At 42.1% G+C, this 17,545-nt stretch overlaps 1 protein-coding gene across 1 annotated transcript; it reads right to left on the reverse strand.

Moving 5' to 3' along the window:
* Window positions 1–11,236: 11,236 nt before the first annotated feature.
* Window positions 11,237–16,063, reverse strand: noc4l (nucleolar complex associated 4 homolog). Its single transcript, XM_066689543.1, has 15 exons — window positions 15,887–16,063; window positions 15,420–15,540; window positions 15,079–15,185; window positions 14,872–14,979; window positions 14,425–14,574; window positions 14,153–14,255; window positions 13,949–13,983; window positions 13,808–13,858; window positions 13,569–13,680; window positions 13,222–13,282; window positions 12,811–12,921; window positions 12,404–12,567; window positions 11,959–12,041; window positions 11,738–11,851; window positions 11,237–11,505 (listed from the first exon to the last, which is right to left on the reverse strand). Exons 1-15 carry the CDS (start codon window positions 16,040–16,042, stop codon window positions 11,389–11,391), a joined length of 1,593 nt encoding a protein of 530 aa, XP_066545640.1. The 5' UTR covers window positions 16,043–16,063; the 3' UTR covers window positions 11,237–11,388.
* Between the last annotated feature and the right edge of the window lie 1,482 nt (window positions 16,064–17,545).

Below are 17,545 nucleotides of genomic sequence, written 5' to 3' on the forward strand. Positions count from 1 at the left end.
ATTTCCACACACACACACACACACACACACACTACTGGGGAAAAAAATGCAAGACAGCAGATCCCAGTCACATGTGGAAAGAGGGCAGATCTTATCTCCATATAACTCAACTGTCCTTTAGCACGGAGACATTAAGTTGCAAGGATAATCAAGATACAGCTATTTATATAACATCCCAAACCCCCTTTGCGGTGTATAGATTTAGCACTTTCCTTCAGCACTTGTACAGATTTTCTCTGTGGGGACTGTTCTGTAATGGATGATGGGTGACTCAGTGGGGTTCCAGTACCCAACATCCCTTTGTCATAATTCATATTGCAGGGAACATCATCGAAACAAAGAGATTAGAAAGTGCATTTTCGTTCAAATGACAGGAGACACTTTTTACATTTGGCTTGCAGTTAATATCAAAACTACAAAAAACACTAAGCAGCAGTATTTTGTTAGTGCCATGCGTGCAACAACGGAGTTTAATGCGTTTAAAATGCATGACAGCAGAGTTGTTTGAATAGCACCGTTTCCAAAGACATATAAAAAAGAAATCCCAGCGTGACATGTAATGGTCGTCATGGAAATATGTTCACTCTAATTAAACGTCCTATTGATTGAATGGATAAGTTAGAGCAATTGCCTGCATGATTGGGTCACACATTGTGACATCATTTCCCACATGCATGCGGTCACGTCACTCCATTTTTCAGCGAGCCAGACAACCGCCATAGGCCTTTCCAGCCAAATACCACGCAGAAACACAACGGGAAAGAGTAATGCATTTTCAAATCACCCAATGCATTATTAAATAGATTATTCCTTCACTTAAAGTGGCAAATTTATTGTCAGATTCTCATTTGGGGACTCCAAATTTGTATGTTGTTCTTGTGTGTGCAAATCAATATCAGTGTAATTCCACAGTGAGACAAAATTAAGAATAATGCCTGCACCATATTAGAAACTTATAATGGCATGATATTAAAATGCAAATTGGCTCCTGGCAAATCAGCAGCCTCCGCTTCCCTCGATGCAGCAGTGCTATAATGTGCTCTTATGTGCTGTGGAATGGCAGTTCGCGCTTGCAGTGGCGGTATATTGCCAGCCGAGTGCATTAATAACGTGTGGACAAAACTGACCATTTCTTTTAAGTCTGCCCTGGTTTGTTTCAATTGAAGGTGCATTTCGCGACAGAGCCGAAATGGAAAGAGAACCGTTGAATGACTTGAACACATGCTGGTACTTCCCTGTTGATATCCATCACAGAGAGTGTATTAAAGCCCAGAGCTCCCCTGATGGAGTCATTGCTCACACAGCTACAGGCGACACACACAGGCCTACCTTTTCAATACTCATTAGCTTTTAAAGATGAGCGGCAGCCTGTCTTAATGCCTGCCACCATCCTGACACGAAGGGCTGCCACACTGTACAGTTCATTCATCACAGCTGCCGATTTAAACACACACAAGCCTCCCACTGAATGCTGTTAGGGTCTGCAATTAACAGCAGCCTCTGAATTATAATCATTATAAAATCTTTATGTACACAAAAGGAGACTGGATATTCCCATGTCTATATTTTTAGCTCTCGGACGAGTGTAAGGTTAAGCTATTTATATAGGCCTCTGGAAAATTTGCACTAAACAAGATTATGTATGTATAGTGTGGGGAAAACATAATATAGTTGTTTTTATTAAATTGAATGATGCTCATGAGATGGGAGTTAGATTAATTATAGTATGTACTGTAGGTCAGGTAATTGGGAAGGGCTATTATAGCAAAATGTTGAGCTCTTTGTGCATCAATCCAGTTGTCGAGGATAGTTCGAAGACTAGCACTTACACAAAACCTCATTCCCTTATTCGTGTGTGTGTTCTTCTGGACGGTATGGCACTTGAAGGCCAGGGGCTGCAAGAGAGACCACCTAGTCTGAGGATAATAATATTAGTCTGAGGATTAAAAGGTACTAAATAGCAGGAGCCAGATTGTAGAGGTTACATGTTTCGGGTTTGGTCTTATTTCTGTCCCACTGTCACTGTGGTTGAACGGCAATTGTGAGACGTAAGGAGATTGGCACTATTATTTGAAGAAGGTAAGTTCAATAGGAGAGGATGAATATTTGTTTAGAAAGGTTTAAAATCTGTTTAGTAAATGTGAGGGCTCCAGGCCTAAAAATAGCTGTGTGAGAAATAAAATAAAAAACATATAAATCCTCTTGTGAGGAACATTAATAGATTATTAATGAATGCTTAGCTTCTCTGTAGCTACAGTATACTGCAAATAAAAACGTGTCAAAGTCACACCATCATACCACTGAAAATGTCATAGTATTCAAACAGATCTATTCACTTGTTCATTTACTTATTTGTATTCATGACCTGATATGCCAAGCTTCTCTCTACATTGCAAAAAAGAAACAAAACAGAAATAAGTGCTACATGTTTATCGTTTAAAGTCAATACAAATAAACTGAGCAACCTTGGAGATGAAATGGAGGAGCATTAAATGGACACACACAGTATTTCCCCTATTCTGCCCCCACCCCTTGCAATTGCCTGACACTTGAGACTAGGCAAATAAAAACGTCTTTGCTTTATCAACGCACCAAGTGGATTTGTGATTACATTTCAGCTCTCATTTCCAGCTGCTTTTTATTTCCCACTCAGCTTCCAGCATTCCTCCAGTGGAGACACTTGAATAGTGGGAAATAATCACCTGAAAGTGGATACATCTCCACTTCCCTTTCCTTTTTTTTGACACATCTTCATTTAATGTATTTGAAATGCCTCCAGACATAGTAAATATTTTATTCAAAGCTGCTGTCTGGAAGAAGCAGAAGAAGAAACCTTACATCTTGCCGGCTGTGCTTTGGTTTATTGGAAGGGTTTGCCTTGTATCTACTGTTTTACAGAACTACCTCCTCAAAAATATACATATCCAAATCGGAATAAATAAAACATTACACTGACTGATTGCTGTTCACTGACAATACAAAAATAATGCTAAAAATGTCTAAGAAGCTGTGTTAAGTACAAAGGAGGATTTGCAGCATTGATGATTATTATAATCGAACCAAGGTCTTTTTCATGTTTTAATAATTCATGCACATCTTCTCTCGGTATTTACAATGTACAGCACCAATCTTATGATCACCTTACAGGGGCGGAATTCTTTATTCCCTGCCTTTCAAAAGAAGAACTGAAAGGAAAGATCAAACCAAGCAGTACAGATGAAAAAGGATGCTTCAACGATGTAATGCCACAATTCCTTTTGAGAGATCCACATTATAAAACTGCCATTTCAAAGCAGTTAAAATGCTAAAACCCAGAGCTTTGTCAACACTTCCTGGAAATACAATCTGAACCTCAGACTCGTTTAATAATGCATCTGTCTTTGTTTCCTAGAAAATGACTTGAGGTATTTGGTTTAGCAGGCTTCAAGGGAGACACACAGTGAATGCTAATACAAATACACAGAAAAACTGAAGCAAGGTTTTCAAAAGGCTAGACTCCCGCTCTGAGCCATGATGGAGATGTTTGGATATTATAAGGCTGTGGATAGTTCTCAAGGTACGACTTTTATCGTTCAGTCACCCAGTTGCGCGACTCAATGTGAAATCTTCAAGCCCTGCTTCATATAACCCGAAGAGCAGCAAAATATTTTGCTCCCTCTCATAATGAAATGTCAAGAAACCCAGAGACAACCATTTTATTTTACTGCAAACTGTGTTCCCATCAAGCATTGACAGAACAGGAGAAGAAACCCTGTCAGGGGTGGCAATGAGATATTTAGCCTAGGGATGTGCCAAGTGTGCATTTGAGTCAAACGCTCTTTTAGTTGTAAAATGTCAGATATCACCCACACAGTAACTAGAGGCTGCTGAGGGCTCCAGAAACTGACAGTGTCATTTTGTTCTCTTCCCTTCCTACCCATGCATTAAAAAAATAAATAAAAAAAAAATACAATATATATATATATATATATATATATATATATATATATATATATATATATATATATATATATATCAATTGTTAGGCTAAAAACCCTTCGAAAATAAAATTTAAATTCTACCATTTACTCTTTACTGCTACAATACAAGGCCTTGGTGAAACTGCAGGTGACACGTTGTTCTACTGCCTGTACAACTGGAGAGAAGTCCAATTACCTATGCTCACGTCAATTCAGTAACTGGGAAAAACAGATAAACCAGTGTCAAGACTCCTAACTGCACCTCTCATAAAGTACTCAAGATGAGACTGGGTACCCTTTGCCGGACAGATAGAAATCAATTTCTCATCAGTGAAGGTAGAAAGGATCAGCTTATATATAATCTAATCAGGATCACAATCTGTATACATGCAGCCTGACAGTGAATTCTTTGACACTCAGCACGGAGTTCATCAAAACCAAGAGGGTAGAACAGCCCCATTCATCCATTTTCTTCCCTGCCACTGCACTTCCACCGATTGTGGAATATCAATCAGCACCTCGATCCTCGGGGTGTTTCCAGAGCGAGAAGAACGCAAGGAATCTCACTCAGAACGACTCATCCTTCATTGTGCCAGCGCTCTAATTAAACTCAATCTCATATTTAGAGAGACTGCAAAACACAGGAAAAGTAGGAAATAGATCTTGATACATTGTTCCTACTGGGGGACCCACCCAAAAAAACAAGAAAAGATTACACTTGGCGCAAAACAATAAGTCTCTCTGCTCAAAGGCCGAACAGCTGCAGAATAGTGTCAGTGTTGATGGGTAATCCCTTTGGAGGCTGACGCCAACCTCTGTAATGCTGGAATGTGATACCAGATCAGTGTTACGGCTTGGGAATGTTCAGAAGCACCGAAGGAACCGCATAGTGCTCAGCCAAGTAGAATTCCTACCAAAGACAATCATCCAGAGCAAGAGTGAAATCACTATCAGCGTTTCCTCTCTGTGGAGCTGAAACCAAATGTACAAGCTAACAGTAACATTTTATTTGCTTAACTCATTCACCTCACAATATATTAATCCATTGCATAACAAGTCACAAAGACATTTCAACATACTTATTGCCAGCAGGGTTGCGCTCTTATTCATCAGAAATTACAGTGATAAAACAGCATCCTTTATAAACTGGACTTTTTCCTTTAAGTCGCTCTCCCAAATGATTAGCTGTCTGACATGTCCATCAATTTTTCTTTTCCTACTAAAAAATAATAGTGCTGCCTGGATGGTTAAGGCTGCCTAATGCAAATCAAGCCCACTCAGGAAATGTCAGATTTAATTACACCATCCCCTCTTTTGAAACAGAAGGTACCAGAAAGACTCCAAAGCAGCGCATTTCCTAAATCCCAGTTTGACCTTGCGTGAAAGGATGTGATAGCAGTAGGACTGACAGCACTTAATTTGAGAAGAAAACATAACAAATCATCACCTTAAGAGGTGAGCAGTCTGAAATTGAAACTCCTGTGCTTCCAAACCCATTTTTGCTGGAAGCCAAATTATTAGGCAAGAAGAATCAATCAACAACTACATACATCAGCAAGAATGGAAGTGTATTGGGGAAAATAAAAAAACAAACCTCATACCTTAATGTATTCTTAATTTGATACTTCAATGAAATTGGAGTGCAATTTTTAGCAAAATAAGTCCACCTTACACTAAAATAAAAATAAAAATGGTGACATTGTAATAAGATGGTGTGATTTCTCATGAATGAATATGAATAGCACAAGATAAACACGACATGAATATGTCATGCACTTCAACTGAGTTCTGATGTAAATCACATGTATAACAGGGCAATTTTATTAATAGTAAGGGTAAACGTTTAGCTAATGTTCTAAGATACAAAAAAAAAATCATAACATTAGATAAACGTGTAGCCTTTATTAATAAAACTGCCATGTTATACATGTGATTTAACAAAGTTAGGTTGGCAGAGAAAGTTCGAAAAAATAAAATGTAGTAGACATCTTTCAGAAAAGCTTGTTTTATTTATAAACACTTATTCTGAACTGCTGTAAAAAGGTTTCATTTTATCAGTAAATGTATTATCAACAATTTGCATACCCACTGTGTTCATTTGTGACTGGGCCCAATTTGTATACATAAAACCGTTGTCCTACATTTGAAACCTAAACATGCATGAACATTAGACTTCAGTAAATATTGTTTTTCTTTTTGAAGAAGGCTGTAAAGAATATGCATAAAGTGAACCAAACACAGAGAAATAAAAACATTTTGCCAAATAAGCATTTTTATTATTTATTTTTTGAAAGTCAGGGTCACTTCATCGTCGTAAACGGCAAACAATACAGACATTATTAAAATGTTTTTTCTTCTTTCCTCCTTTCGGCATTGAAATACCTTTTTTTTTGGAGGTCATAACACTTGTTTACACCTCCAGGACCCCCCTTTTGGATTGTCCCATTTTTTGAAAGTTCAAATATGGTAACCCTACACTAGTCAAATTCCCTAATTTTGTCACTTTCTTTTGGTGGTTAATTTTTGCAGTATTTTTCCATGAAGTGTGTAGTTCGTTCTTGTATTCTGCTCCAATCCTAAAAACTCCCCGGGCCCCCCTGGCAGTTGTGGCCCCTCAGTGCTGATCTCGGCTCTCTACCCCCCCAGTTCACTCAGCCCGGCTCTGCTCAGCTGCCCCCCAGCTGTCACAGTGGCACCGCGCCGCCCGCCTCCACCAGCACTGTCCCTCTCTGGAGGAAGTACGCGCACTGTCCGACGGCGCCCTTCCGCTGGATCACGTCTCCCGTGTGATACATCTCCGACTGCAGCTCCGCCAGCAGCGCGGAGAGGAAGAGCGGCTCTGCGTCTCGAAAGAAGGCCGCGCCGGACACCAGGGTCTCGCAGTTGTGGGCGATGACGGCCTGTCGGAGCGGCTCCGAGAGATCCTTGAGGATCGCGTCCTCGTCGAACCACTTCCCGCGGTGCGTGTTCTCCAGGTGCTCCAGGACGCGGCCGCGGAGCTGGTTGGGCAGGTGATGGTGGCGCAGGTACTCCTTCAGCTCGTTGTGCTTCCGATCAAACATCCGCTCGCTGGTCCCGGACTCTGTGGACAGCGCGATCATTTTCGCCAGGATCAGCGCGTACATAACGGAGCCCACCAGCATGCTCACGATCACCAACCAGATCTCAGCGGTCGCTTTCGGGACCCCTCTCGACCCATAATTCAGGGTCATGATGTGGCACAGGGCCCGAAACATCGCCTTCGTGTACTGGCGGCTGATCGGCTGGTCGATTCATCCGTCCAGAGCCACCCAGGTGTTGCTCTCGAAGCCCATCAGATCCGCCGCCAGGAACTGGAAACAGGCATTCCAGTGGCAGATGACGAAGATGAGCAGCAGGGCGAAGACGGAGCGCAGGACCACGTCGATCCCGCCGACGTCCCAGCCGTGCGTTTCCTCCCAGTAGCGGGCGTAGCGCAGCAGCCGAGACAGGCGCAATAAGCGCAACAAGGCGAACAGCCGCATCAGCTTCATCATGCGCACTATGCGCACGCCGCTGTATCCGGCTGCGGAAGGTGCGAGGGCCCCCACAGCTCTGCTGATCAGAAAGCAGTAGTCCACGGGCATCACTGCGAGCAGATCCACGATGAACCACGACTTAAGGTAGCGATTGCGGATGAGCCTCAGATCCAGAACTACCACGTCCTCTTCGTTGGTGTAGCCGGTCCGGAAACTCAAAGCCAGGTCCAAGATGAAGATGCAGTCGGCAATGACATTGAAGACGATCCACGCCGTGCTCTCCTGCACTGTGTCCGTGAAGAAGCTGACGCCCAGCGGGGTCATCACCACATTGACCACCGTGGCCAGGAGCATCAGCATGAGCCAGCCTTTCCGGAATGACCCGTGCGGGTGGATGACGAACTTCTTCTTCCTCTCAGCCATTTCAGCTCGGACTGTGACCTCGTCCTCGATGGTGATCCTGACGTCGCCTGTTTCCATCCGATGCGCGTCGCTGGACTTCATTTCCAAAGTCCGATCTGCAAAATCATCGATTTTCCTCCTCGCAGGTGAGTCTGGTCGCAGTTGTAATAATAATAATAATAATAATAATAATAATAATAATAATAATACATAAGCCTAATAAACAATGCATATTAATTTAAACTTAGGTTAGTCAAATGGTCCCGGAGAGTGCTGTTCCTCCTTGATAATGATTTTAATAACAATTTTCTTTTGCACTGCTTTCATGTACCCTTTTTGGGGTCTTCATTGACAAAAACCATGTGAAGTCGATGTGATCCTTCGGCAGTTTGGAAGTTCATGAGACCGAACCAACCTTTGCAAACAGCCCTAATACGCACTGGATTTTGATTCACCTATACCTAAACTGGCCAACAGCGTCTGTGTGGTGAATGGCTCTGTATTTTGCACCATGTAATCAAGACGCTAAACTCGCCAACTCGACTTAAGGCAGAATTGAATACACCTGTGTTACTCACAAGCATCTGAGCCTTACCCGCTGTGCACTCAGTCCTCCTATGGGTTGTTGGGATATTTAGGATTGCATCTGAAAGCTGTTACTGCACCTGCCACAAGGCAAGGTTCAAATCCACAACAATTGAGGTGCAAACCGGAGAGGAAAGCCATGTCAGTAAGCATGCGTTCACCTGGTTTCGGGGCACTAATTAGACACAGTTGTGATTGGCTGCTGAGTAGGAAACAGTGATGTGCATGCTGGGACTGAGGTTTTTTTTTGTTTGTTTAAGGGGAAGGAAGGGCCTTGATTTCTTTCCCCCATAACCAATACTACTCCTGTACTATCTAGAGATTTGGATTTTGTGGTCACCTTGTCTACTTAAATCTGTGAAAGTATTCTGGCTAGAGTTCCAAGAAGCATGTTTTGATCTGTTTGTTATTCTGAGCATGCCCCAGGCCCCCAGCCATCGATGTATTGATTTTGCATTCAGTGCGTTTGCTTTGTTTGAATTCTGCTGGCAATATCCCCTCACTCTGGGCTCCTCTGGATTGTGTGTCTTCATTGAAAGATTTCCCTGGCTTCAGTACCATTGCTGACATCATTTTTACATCAGAATCTGACACACACATCTTGACAAAATATTTTAATTCAAATAAAGACTAATTAACCTATTTACAGCTTACAAATAATTTTTTTAATAAACCTTAAACATTTTGGGCAGCAACAACAGATCCAATGATCTGGTTCAGAACATCTCAGGGTCTCCTTTACAAGAACTGCTATTGAAGAGAGATGCAAATGTCTGAAAACAACACTTTTCAAACCTGCTCCACAGATGCTCACAACTGAACCTGTGAAGGGACATCCCACGCACTCACATCAATCTCATGTCCTGTTCCTGGACCTCAGAGGAATCAGCCTTTGAAACACAGAACCTTGCTTTGACATTAGATTGCAGCACGTTCACTACGGAGACTCATATTCGATCATTAGCACTTTTGTGCTTGAATGCTGGCAATCTGAAGCAGCCAATTGCAACCAGAGAGAGTCTGAACTTGTACCACATCTTTAGTAACATCCCTGGTTGGAGTGTCAGTGGGAAAAATTTACTAAAAAGCACACAATCAAATAGTCCTAGAATGCAAGGTCCACCCATTAATCAATCTTGTCGAGATTTCAAAGTGGTCAGCAGGGAAGAAATAAAATTATAAAAAAGTTCAAAAGTCTTCTACTAAAATAAAATAAAACAAAATTATTCCAAAGCTTTGTATCAGAAAGCCCTTCAGTGTGCCATCATATATAACCACTGCACAGCTTTCCAGGGTCACAGCACACTCTAGTGGTAGACAAATTGAGGTAAACTGTATTTCTTAACACCCCCATCATATTTATAAGGTGTTGGCAGTTTCTTTAAGGAGGCTGTGGGAAGGTTAGCGCCAAAACAACAAATCAATCCCACATCATTTAATGCAAATTTTTAATTCCTTTAGACTGTGCAGCTTTCATGATTTATAAACGGCAATCTAGCATAAGTGATACAACATACATCCTTCTGTTCTGATTTAAAAGTCCTCTCATATTTGTGGTAGTTGTTGTGGTTTAGCCTGCCTTTGACTCTGCGGTTACAACTTCTGTCAAAATATGCCCACCATGCCCAACCCTCAGCATTGACGATGGGCAAAAAGCTCATTAACACTTCTGCCTGCTACTTCCCAGGCACTTTCTCAAATAAGCAACACAAATGCAAATTGTAAAGGCAAAGATATGATCAGGCCTCAGAAGCGTGGCAGTGAGCTTTGCACAATCATGTTTTGATGTGGTTGAGAACCTGCTAAAGGCTTTGGAAGGAAACCTGAATTCAGATCCCTTACACAACACCTCTTAGTGTAATTGCAAGCTACAGCCGTGGAGAAGAATGTCATTCTAAGCATAATACAGATGAATTCACATTTCATAAACAGCAGACATTCACGAGGCATGTTGCCCTGGAAAGATGTGGATTTGGTGACTATGGTGTAGTGTCATTTTAAAGATGAAAACATTACTTAGACTTTTTGAAGTCAATTTAGGTTTTGATGGAAAAAAGGTGCAACAACTTAAAAATTCTCTTTGATAAGGATCTGAGTAATTTGTAATTGTGTAACTTGCTCACCTAAAATGTGCTATAGCACTTTGATAGCTAAACCTTCAGGACAGGTCGCTGACATCGAAACAGGGTAAAACATCTGAAATTGTTTACAAAAGACACGTAATTTACTGTTTTGCTTATGCTTTCATACCTTCTCCGACATCTCCAAACAGATCTATAAAACTCTGTGGAGATGCGAGCTCTCAGACGCAACTGGTTTATCTAAAAAATGAAGCAGAAAACTCCATATTGAGTTTGCCTTCCTGAAAATGGGGAATAAACATCTGGCTTTTGTAGCCTTAGACCCCTCACTCACAGGCCTGGCTCCTGCAGCTGAAAAAACTTCAGAATTTGGGCAGACTAAAACGCTGAAGCAGGAATTGTGCCAAACCCAAACAGAATTTCACTTTATGGAGAGAGAGAGAGAGAGAGAAAATTTGGAAGTAAATGCATCAATAAATAATGTGTCCGAGATGATGGAATTGCCATAGAATAAGTGACAGAAAACCTTTTTACAGGTTATTGTTTTCCAAACGAGATGCCGAAGCTACAATCCCTAAACAAAAACATAAAGCCACAAAGTATTCTCTTACCTTGAAAAGCCTGACCATAACATCTGTACGTAATTAAAGAGATTGACATTGTTCACAACCGCAATTCCATATTTTGTTTAAATAAATAAAAAGTGAAAGCATTTTGGGTCAACATTTTGTAACCATGATTTTATTGGAATGATGTGTTGAAAAACTTCACCACGTGCATTGAATGTATTGCTTTTATACAAAAAAACAAAAAACTAAAACAGAACGATATTGTTCCAAATCGCAGGCTCCAAAACAATACTGTCTATTCTAATGCAAAGTGCTGGCCCAAGATCTCTCCAGGTCTTCCCAGCAGCCCCTTGGCCGGCTCAAACTCCAGAGGCACAGACTGCCACTTGCTCTTCAACTCCTTTTCAAACATCTGAAAACACATGTCATGGGTCACTAATGGCACAGACAGTAAGTCCCCACTGAAAAACAGGGAGATACGTTCGTGCAGTGCGGAGAGTATGTCAAAAGTGAGAATTAATGAAAGAATAATAGTTTAAAAACCAATGAGGCATAGGTAGGGCAGCCTAGGAATTGGTTTTGATGGAACAGCATAAAATGAGAACTTCATTAATTCTGTATAACAAAGAGAAACACACCATTACCTCATATGTGGAGACCTCCAGCAGGTCACTGATATTGTCCTCCTGCTCGGGCAATGTCTTGTTGATCGAAGAGGCAGCTTTCGCGACATCTGGGTGGTAGTGTTTCTGCAGGGCCTGCTCAAGGAGGGGGACGGGGAGAGGGAGATTAATGGACAGGTGGCGCTACAGAGCTGAAGGAGCCATGGTGACTTCTGTTCTTGGTTCTAACCACGGCCACCCACCTGCAGCTCCCACAGGCTGCTCTCCAGAGCGTGGCACTGCGCTGGGTCCTCCTCTTCCATGATGTAGGGGTCTTCACGAGGCACTGGAGAACAAACAAACAGCACCTTTGAAAGATTATTTCCATTTTCTCCCAGTTGCATAATTCACAGAAATCTTTAGAACGATGTCTAAAACATGGTTGGCATTTCAAATGCTTTAAAAAAGCGGATTGAATATGACTGAATATGAAACTTTAAATTTTCAGAACCCTGATAATTCACTTTTTAAAGAATAAGAAAACAATCCATGGGCAGAGAGAGCCCCATAGGGGAAAGCAGGGCAGGATGGGAAGAATGGATAAGGTATGAGGAGAAAGTGAAGTCAGTCAAGTTCTCAGTGCTGGACTGTTCACTATTCATTCAAGGCCCATAGCAAGAGAGACCAATCCAGAGACAGGAGTCCTACCGTCAGCGGCACTGGGCCGGTGGATGAGGACACGACAGCTGGGGTGCCGGCGAATCAGGTTGCAGATGAAGGGGATGAGCATGCGCAGGGCGGGCGGGGGAGCCGTCAGAGCCAGCCGGGACAACCGTTTGGCAAAGGCCGCAACCAGATAGACGGGGAGATGGCTGAGGGGTGCAGAGGGGGACACCGCAACAAACGATCAATGAGTGCGAATCACTACAATCCACGGTCTCACATGTGTAAAAATAAATCAAAAAATAATGATGTGTAGCCTACTATGTAGACAAATATACATTTTATATCTTGTGTTTTTGGTACAGATTCACCATATTTTCCATATAGTGCTCAAATTACACTGTTGAAGGCAGAGCAGTGATGCGATACAGCAGGTCTGTAAATCGCCTCACCTAGAGGACAGGAAGAGATCGGCCAGATGGAAGAAACGGGCCCTGTACTTGACGTGAAATATGGAGGGCTCCAACAGATTGTACAGTTTCTTGTAGAAATCCGGGTAGTCTCTGAAACAATGCAAACACACAGACGTCAATGCCAGGAAGTCAACTCCTTTATTAATAAATTACATATTAAATAAGTAAAGGGTCTTTTTTTCCCCAAAACCACTATTATGAGCAAGAGAACAAGTTATCACGAGTATTCCAATAAGAACGTCTGTTTTCTGTCCATCATTTGTGCACTTGCACACGTGTGTTAACGATTTCCTATGTCAACTCCTGGGGAAAATTACATCACTTATCAGCCAGTTCTCCGCTGATGGGAACAAAGGCTGGAAACACAGAGCTGAACTGAGCAATACTTACAGATTGTGCTGGTGAATGAGGACAAACAGGCCATTCAAAGCCAAAAGGCTAATTGCTCCGCCTACAAAATACAAAAATGGAATTTAATAGTAAGAATTATAAATAAAATATTGACTACATGTGAATAGGCTAGTCAGAGAAAGACTGGTTTGTCCTATGGAAGCCTAAAGACAGGAACAGTCTCCTTATTTTAAATCGGTTGAAAACATTGATGACAAAAGCGACACTGTGCAGATAGATAGATAGAGAGAGAGTGCATCAAGTTAGAAGCCAGTCTGTATTCATGTATCAAGCCCATAAGCGAGTTTAATGAAGGTCTACGTGCAAGTCTGTTTGAACATCCCTACCGATGTCGTAGGCCGCTGTGAGAAAATCAATCATCAGGGTGGGCTTGCTCATGTGTGGCAGAATGGAGTCGTGGAAAATGACCAGGACCTTCTTATACATGTTGCTCGGCAACTGCAAAGGAAACAGTGCAGAGAGCGGTGAATCTGAACCTGGCATGAAACGATTGTGTGAAACACCAGTCAAATTGATTTCAAGCCCACAAGAGATGTGGAATAATATTGAATCTTCGAAGGTTTACCTTGTATTTTAGAAAGCCGAGCCACACACGATCAAATACACGCCTGTGCTCCTGGAAGGTAAGAAAGCAGACAAAAGGAAGTCAGGCCCTGAACTGTCTGAACTCTGAACTTCATGGAAGGAAAATCTGTTTCCCACTTACTTTCAGTTTAGCTGCTTTCCAGTCTTCGTGTTTAGCTGCAAGGGCAAGAACAACAATATGTAGTTAAATTACTATGAGATTTATTAGAAGAATTTATTTGTAACTCATATTTACTAAATCTGGGAAATACTTATACACTGACTAGTCACCATTGGAGATCATTAACTGAATGCAGAATGATCTACTACGACTGGACGGACTCACCTTCCTGCTTTACCATGAAATTGGTCAAATCTGCCTCTTGACTAGGGACGCTGATATTCGACAGCAGGGTGAAAACATTATTCTGATACACTGGTAACACAGCCTGCAACAAAGAAGAATGCACTTCATTAATATGCATTCTTCATTCCACCCAGCAGTCTAGCAGACTGACGAATTGTACGGAACGACCTGTTTCAGCTTTGGACGCACACTAGAAATAGTTCAGGTTAATCTCAGTCCAATAACTGACCGTTACTTGACTGGATGTTTACCTCTTTTTTTCTATCCATGACTTTAGCCACATTATCGATGATGAATCCCATCACATAGAACCGCACATCCTCAAAGTCCAGGAACTCCTGAAACCTGGAGATCAGGAGAGACATGTCCTCGTCCACGGATAAGAGCTTCTCCACCACAGACTGGAAAACGTGGAATCGGAGAGAGAGAGGGAGGGATTCAGGAGAGAAGGCGACAGCTGCAAAAATGGCAATCCACCGACGCAGATCTTAAACTAGCATCGTTTAGCCTCATCTCATAGTCAAGAACTTGCAGGTCCGATTCATGAACCTAGTTTCACTTTCCGGAGGCATCTTTACATCAACATTATGAAACAAAATAAAGAATCTCTTACCAACTCGGAGGATAAAGAAAAGGTTTACTAACCAACAGCAGCTTCACCCAACCTCTCAGTTAAAGGGTCGGGGGGCAGCACTTACCTTTAAAAGCTCCCGAGGGAAGTTGTAGTGCTCGTCCCAGTCCACTACCACCAGAGGAAACCTCCCTTCCATCTCCACAAACGCCATCAGGGCACAGAGAGCACTTTCCTGAAGACCCGGGATGACAGTCACAATCAGTCTTGGTTACCCCCCCCATTAAGGGCCTCTCTCTCTCTCATCTTTTATCAGACCACAGGGACTACTCACTTTGACCTGGAAGGCCTCATGGGCGATGAGATCCAGCGTTTGTTGCACACAGCTGGCGTAGCGATGCCTCATCCACATCTTGTACTTGTCCTCTGCGCTGTAATTGTCTGCCAAGACGTGGGATCATTAAGTGGGGAATCCCACTGCATACCACAGACTGACAGACAGACCAACTGGGGATTTATTCATAAGAGTGGTTTTTTTCAGTAAAAGCTATTTACTTTCAGAGATTAATAATGAGCTCAGTTGGTCTTCCTAAAGTGTTATCCTCTTTAATCTTAAGGGACAATCTACACCATTAATTCGTGCACATCCACAAAGCAGGAGAACTGATGTTTTACCTGTAAGTATCCGATCTTCCTTCGGCAGCGGCCCGATGAACAGGTCACCTCTTTCTAACAAGGCGCAGAACATTTTATTACAAGCATTGACGGCGCACACAACGGCTTCCTCTTTATCTGCCTGTGGAAATAAAACAATCACTTTCTGATATCAAATCTGCACGAAACACTGTTAGGGGGAAAAAAAAGACGACATCGTATTAGTATTATTATTATTGTTGTTGTTGTTGTGATCATCGTCCGACACGTGTTTAATTGTGAGTGTTTTCAGGAGTCTGCATTATAGGAAAGCTACCTCGATCACCAAGTTTCGGTGCTACTTTACCTGGGATACATAAAAGAAATGCAGCCCTTAACAGGTGTTTGTGACTTTTATCTTTTCAAAAATTCACCGATTCAATTCAATAAGAAGGCAGTTAAGATCAGGGGTGAAGTACAGCAAAACGCGTACAAAGTGAATCCCTTACCTGTAGATACTCCAAAATATCAAAGACGTCGTTCGCATGTTTTCTGTTCCCAAGAACCTGCTCTGCTTTGCTCTTTATGTCTTTCTTAAACGACTTTTTGCCCGAGTCTTGTTTGGAGGTGTCCGGCCTCGCGTTGCTGTCCCTGGACGGCGCCATCTTGAAATGAGATGAAAATCTCGCTCTCACGATATCGGGCTGCCGAGTGTGAGGACAGCGCCACCCGTGTCCGGATGATGACACGACCTTCATTTAGTTTATAAATCAAACAGAACAACCATTTAAACCCACAGAACTGCGATCCTATAAATAAATAAAGCTTTCTTTCTCACTTTCTTGTATAACATGTCACTATGGCTGCTTTTGTTTGGCATGTAGGTTAAAACATGCACATCAGGATCCAGCCCCAATGGCAAGGAGGCATGAACTAAAGAGAATATATACATCTGGGGAAGAGTAAGCCTTTGTGAATAAAATGACAAAATATACAATTCCCGTGCTGGACAGTAAACCCAGAGAGATCAAATCCTTTCTCTATTAATTTCTATTGATAATGTAGGTTTTGTTGTTCATTGTTAAGTATTTTTAAAATCATTTTTGGTTTTGGTTTTTTAATTAAGCATTTGGATTTGGAAATTACTGAAATTTGATAAATGTATAGGTCAGTTTTAAATAATTGTATCTTAGTAAATTTGAAGCTAGAGTATAATATATATATGTATACACTCACCTAAAGGATTATTAGGAACACCTGTTCAATTTCTCATTAATGCAATTATCTAACCAACCAATCACATGGCAGTTGCTTCAATGCATTTAGGGGTGTGGTCCTGGTCAAGACAATCTCCTGAACTCCAAACTGAATGTCTGAATGGGAAAGAAAGGTGATTTAAGCAATTTTGATCGTGGCATGGTTGTTGGTGCCAGACGGGCCGGTCTGAGTATTTCACAATCTGCTCAGTTACTGGGATTTTCACGCACAACCATTTCTAGGGTTTACAAAGAATGGTGTGAAAAGGGAAAAACATCCAGTATGCGGCAGTCCTGTGGGCGAAAATGCCTTGTTGACGCTAGAGGTCAGAGGAGAATGGGCCGACTGATTCAAGCTGATAGAAGAGCAACTTTGACTGAAATAACCACTCGTTACAACCGAGGTAGGCAGCAAAGCATTTGTGAAGCCACAACACGTACAACCTTGAGGCGGATGGGCTACAACAGCAGAAGACCCCACCGGGTACCACTCATCTCCACTACAAATAGGAAAAAGAGGCTACAATTTGCACAAGCTCACCAAAATTGGACAGTTGAAGGCTGGAAAAATGTTGCCTGGTCTCATGAGTCTCGATTTCTGTTGAGACATTCAGATGGTGGAGTCAGAATTTGGCGTAAACAGAATGAGAACATGGATCCATCATGCCTTGTTACCACTGTGCAGGCTGGTGGTGGTGGTGTAATGGTGTGGGGGATGTTTTCTTGGCACACTTTAGGCCCCTTAGTGCCAATTGGGCATCGTTTAAATGCCACGGCCTACCTGAGCATTGTTTCTGACCATGTCCATCCCTTTATGACCACCATGTACCCATCCTCTGATGGCTACTTCCAGCAGGATAATGCACCATGTCACAAAGGTGGAATCATTTCAAATTGGTTTCTTGAACATGA

Source organism: Amia ocellicauda, chromosome 17 (assembly GCF_036373705.1).
Source record: "Amia ocellicauda isolate fAmiCal2 chromosome 17, fAmiCal2.hap1, whole genome shotgun sequence".
Taxonomy (NCBI): domain Eukaryota; kingdom Metazoa; phylum Chordata; class Actinopteri; order Amiiformes; family Amiidae; genus Amia; species Amia ocellicauda.

What these genes read in the sequence shown, in the direction of transcription:
- noc4l (XM_066689543.1), bottom strand. Translation starts at nt 16,042, where the DNA reads ATGGCGCCGTCCAGGGACAGCAACGCGAGGCCGGACACCTCCAAACAA. An exon ending in CACAGCGGCCTACGACATCG is followed by an intron (nt 13,283 to 13,568) that starts GTAGGGATGTTC and finishes TGTATTTTGTAG; the next exon opens with GCGGAGCAATTAGCCTTTTG. An exon ending in GCAGCCTGTGGGAGCTGCAG is followed by an intron (nt 11,852 to 11,958) that starts GTGGGTGGCCGT and finishes CTCCTTGAGCAG; the next exon opens with GCCCTGCAGAAACACTACCA.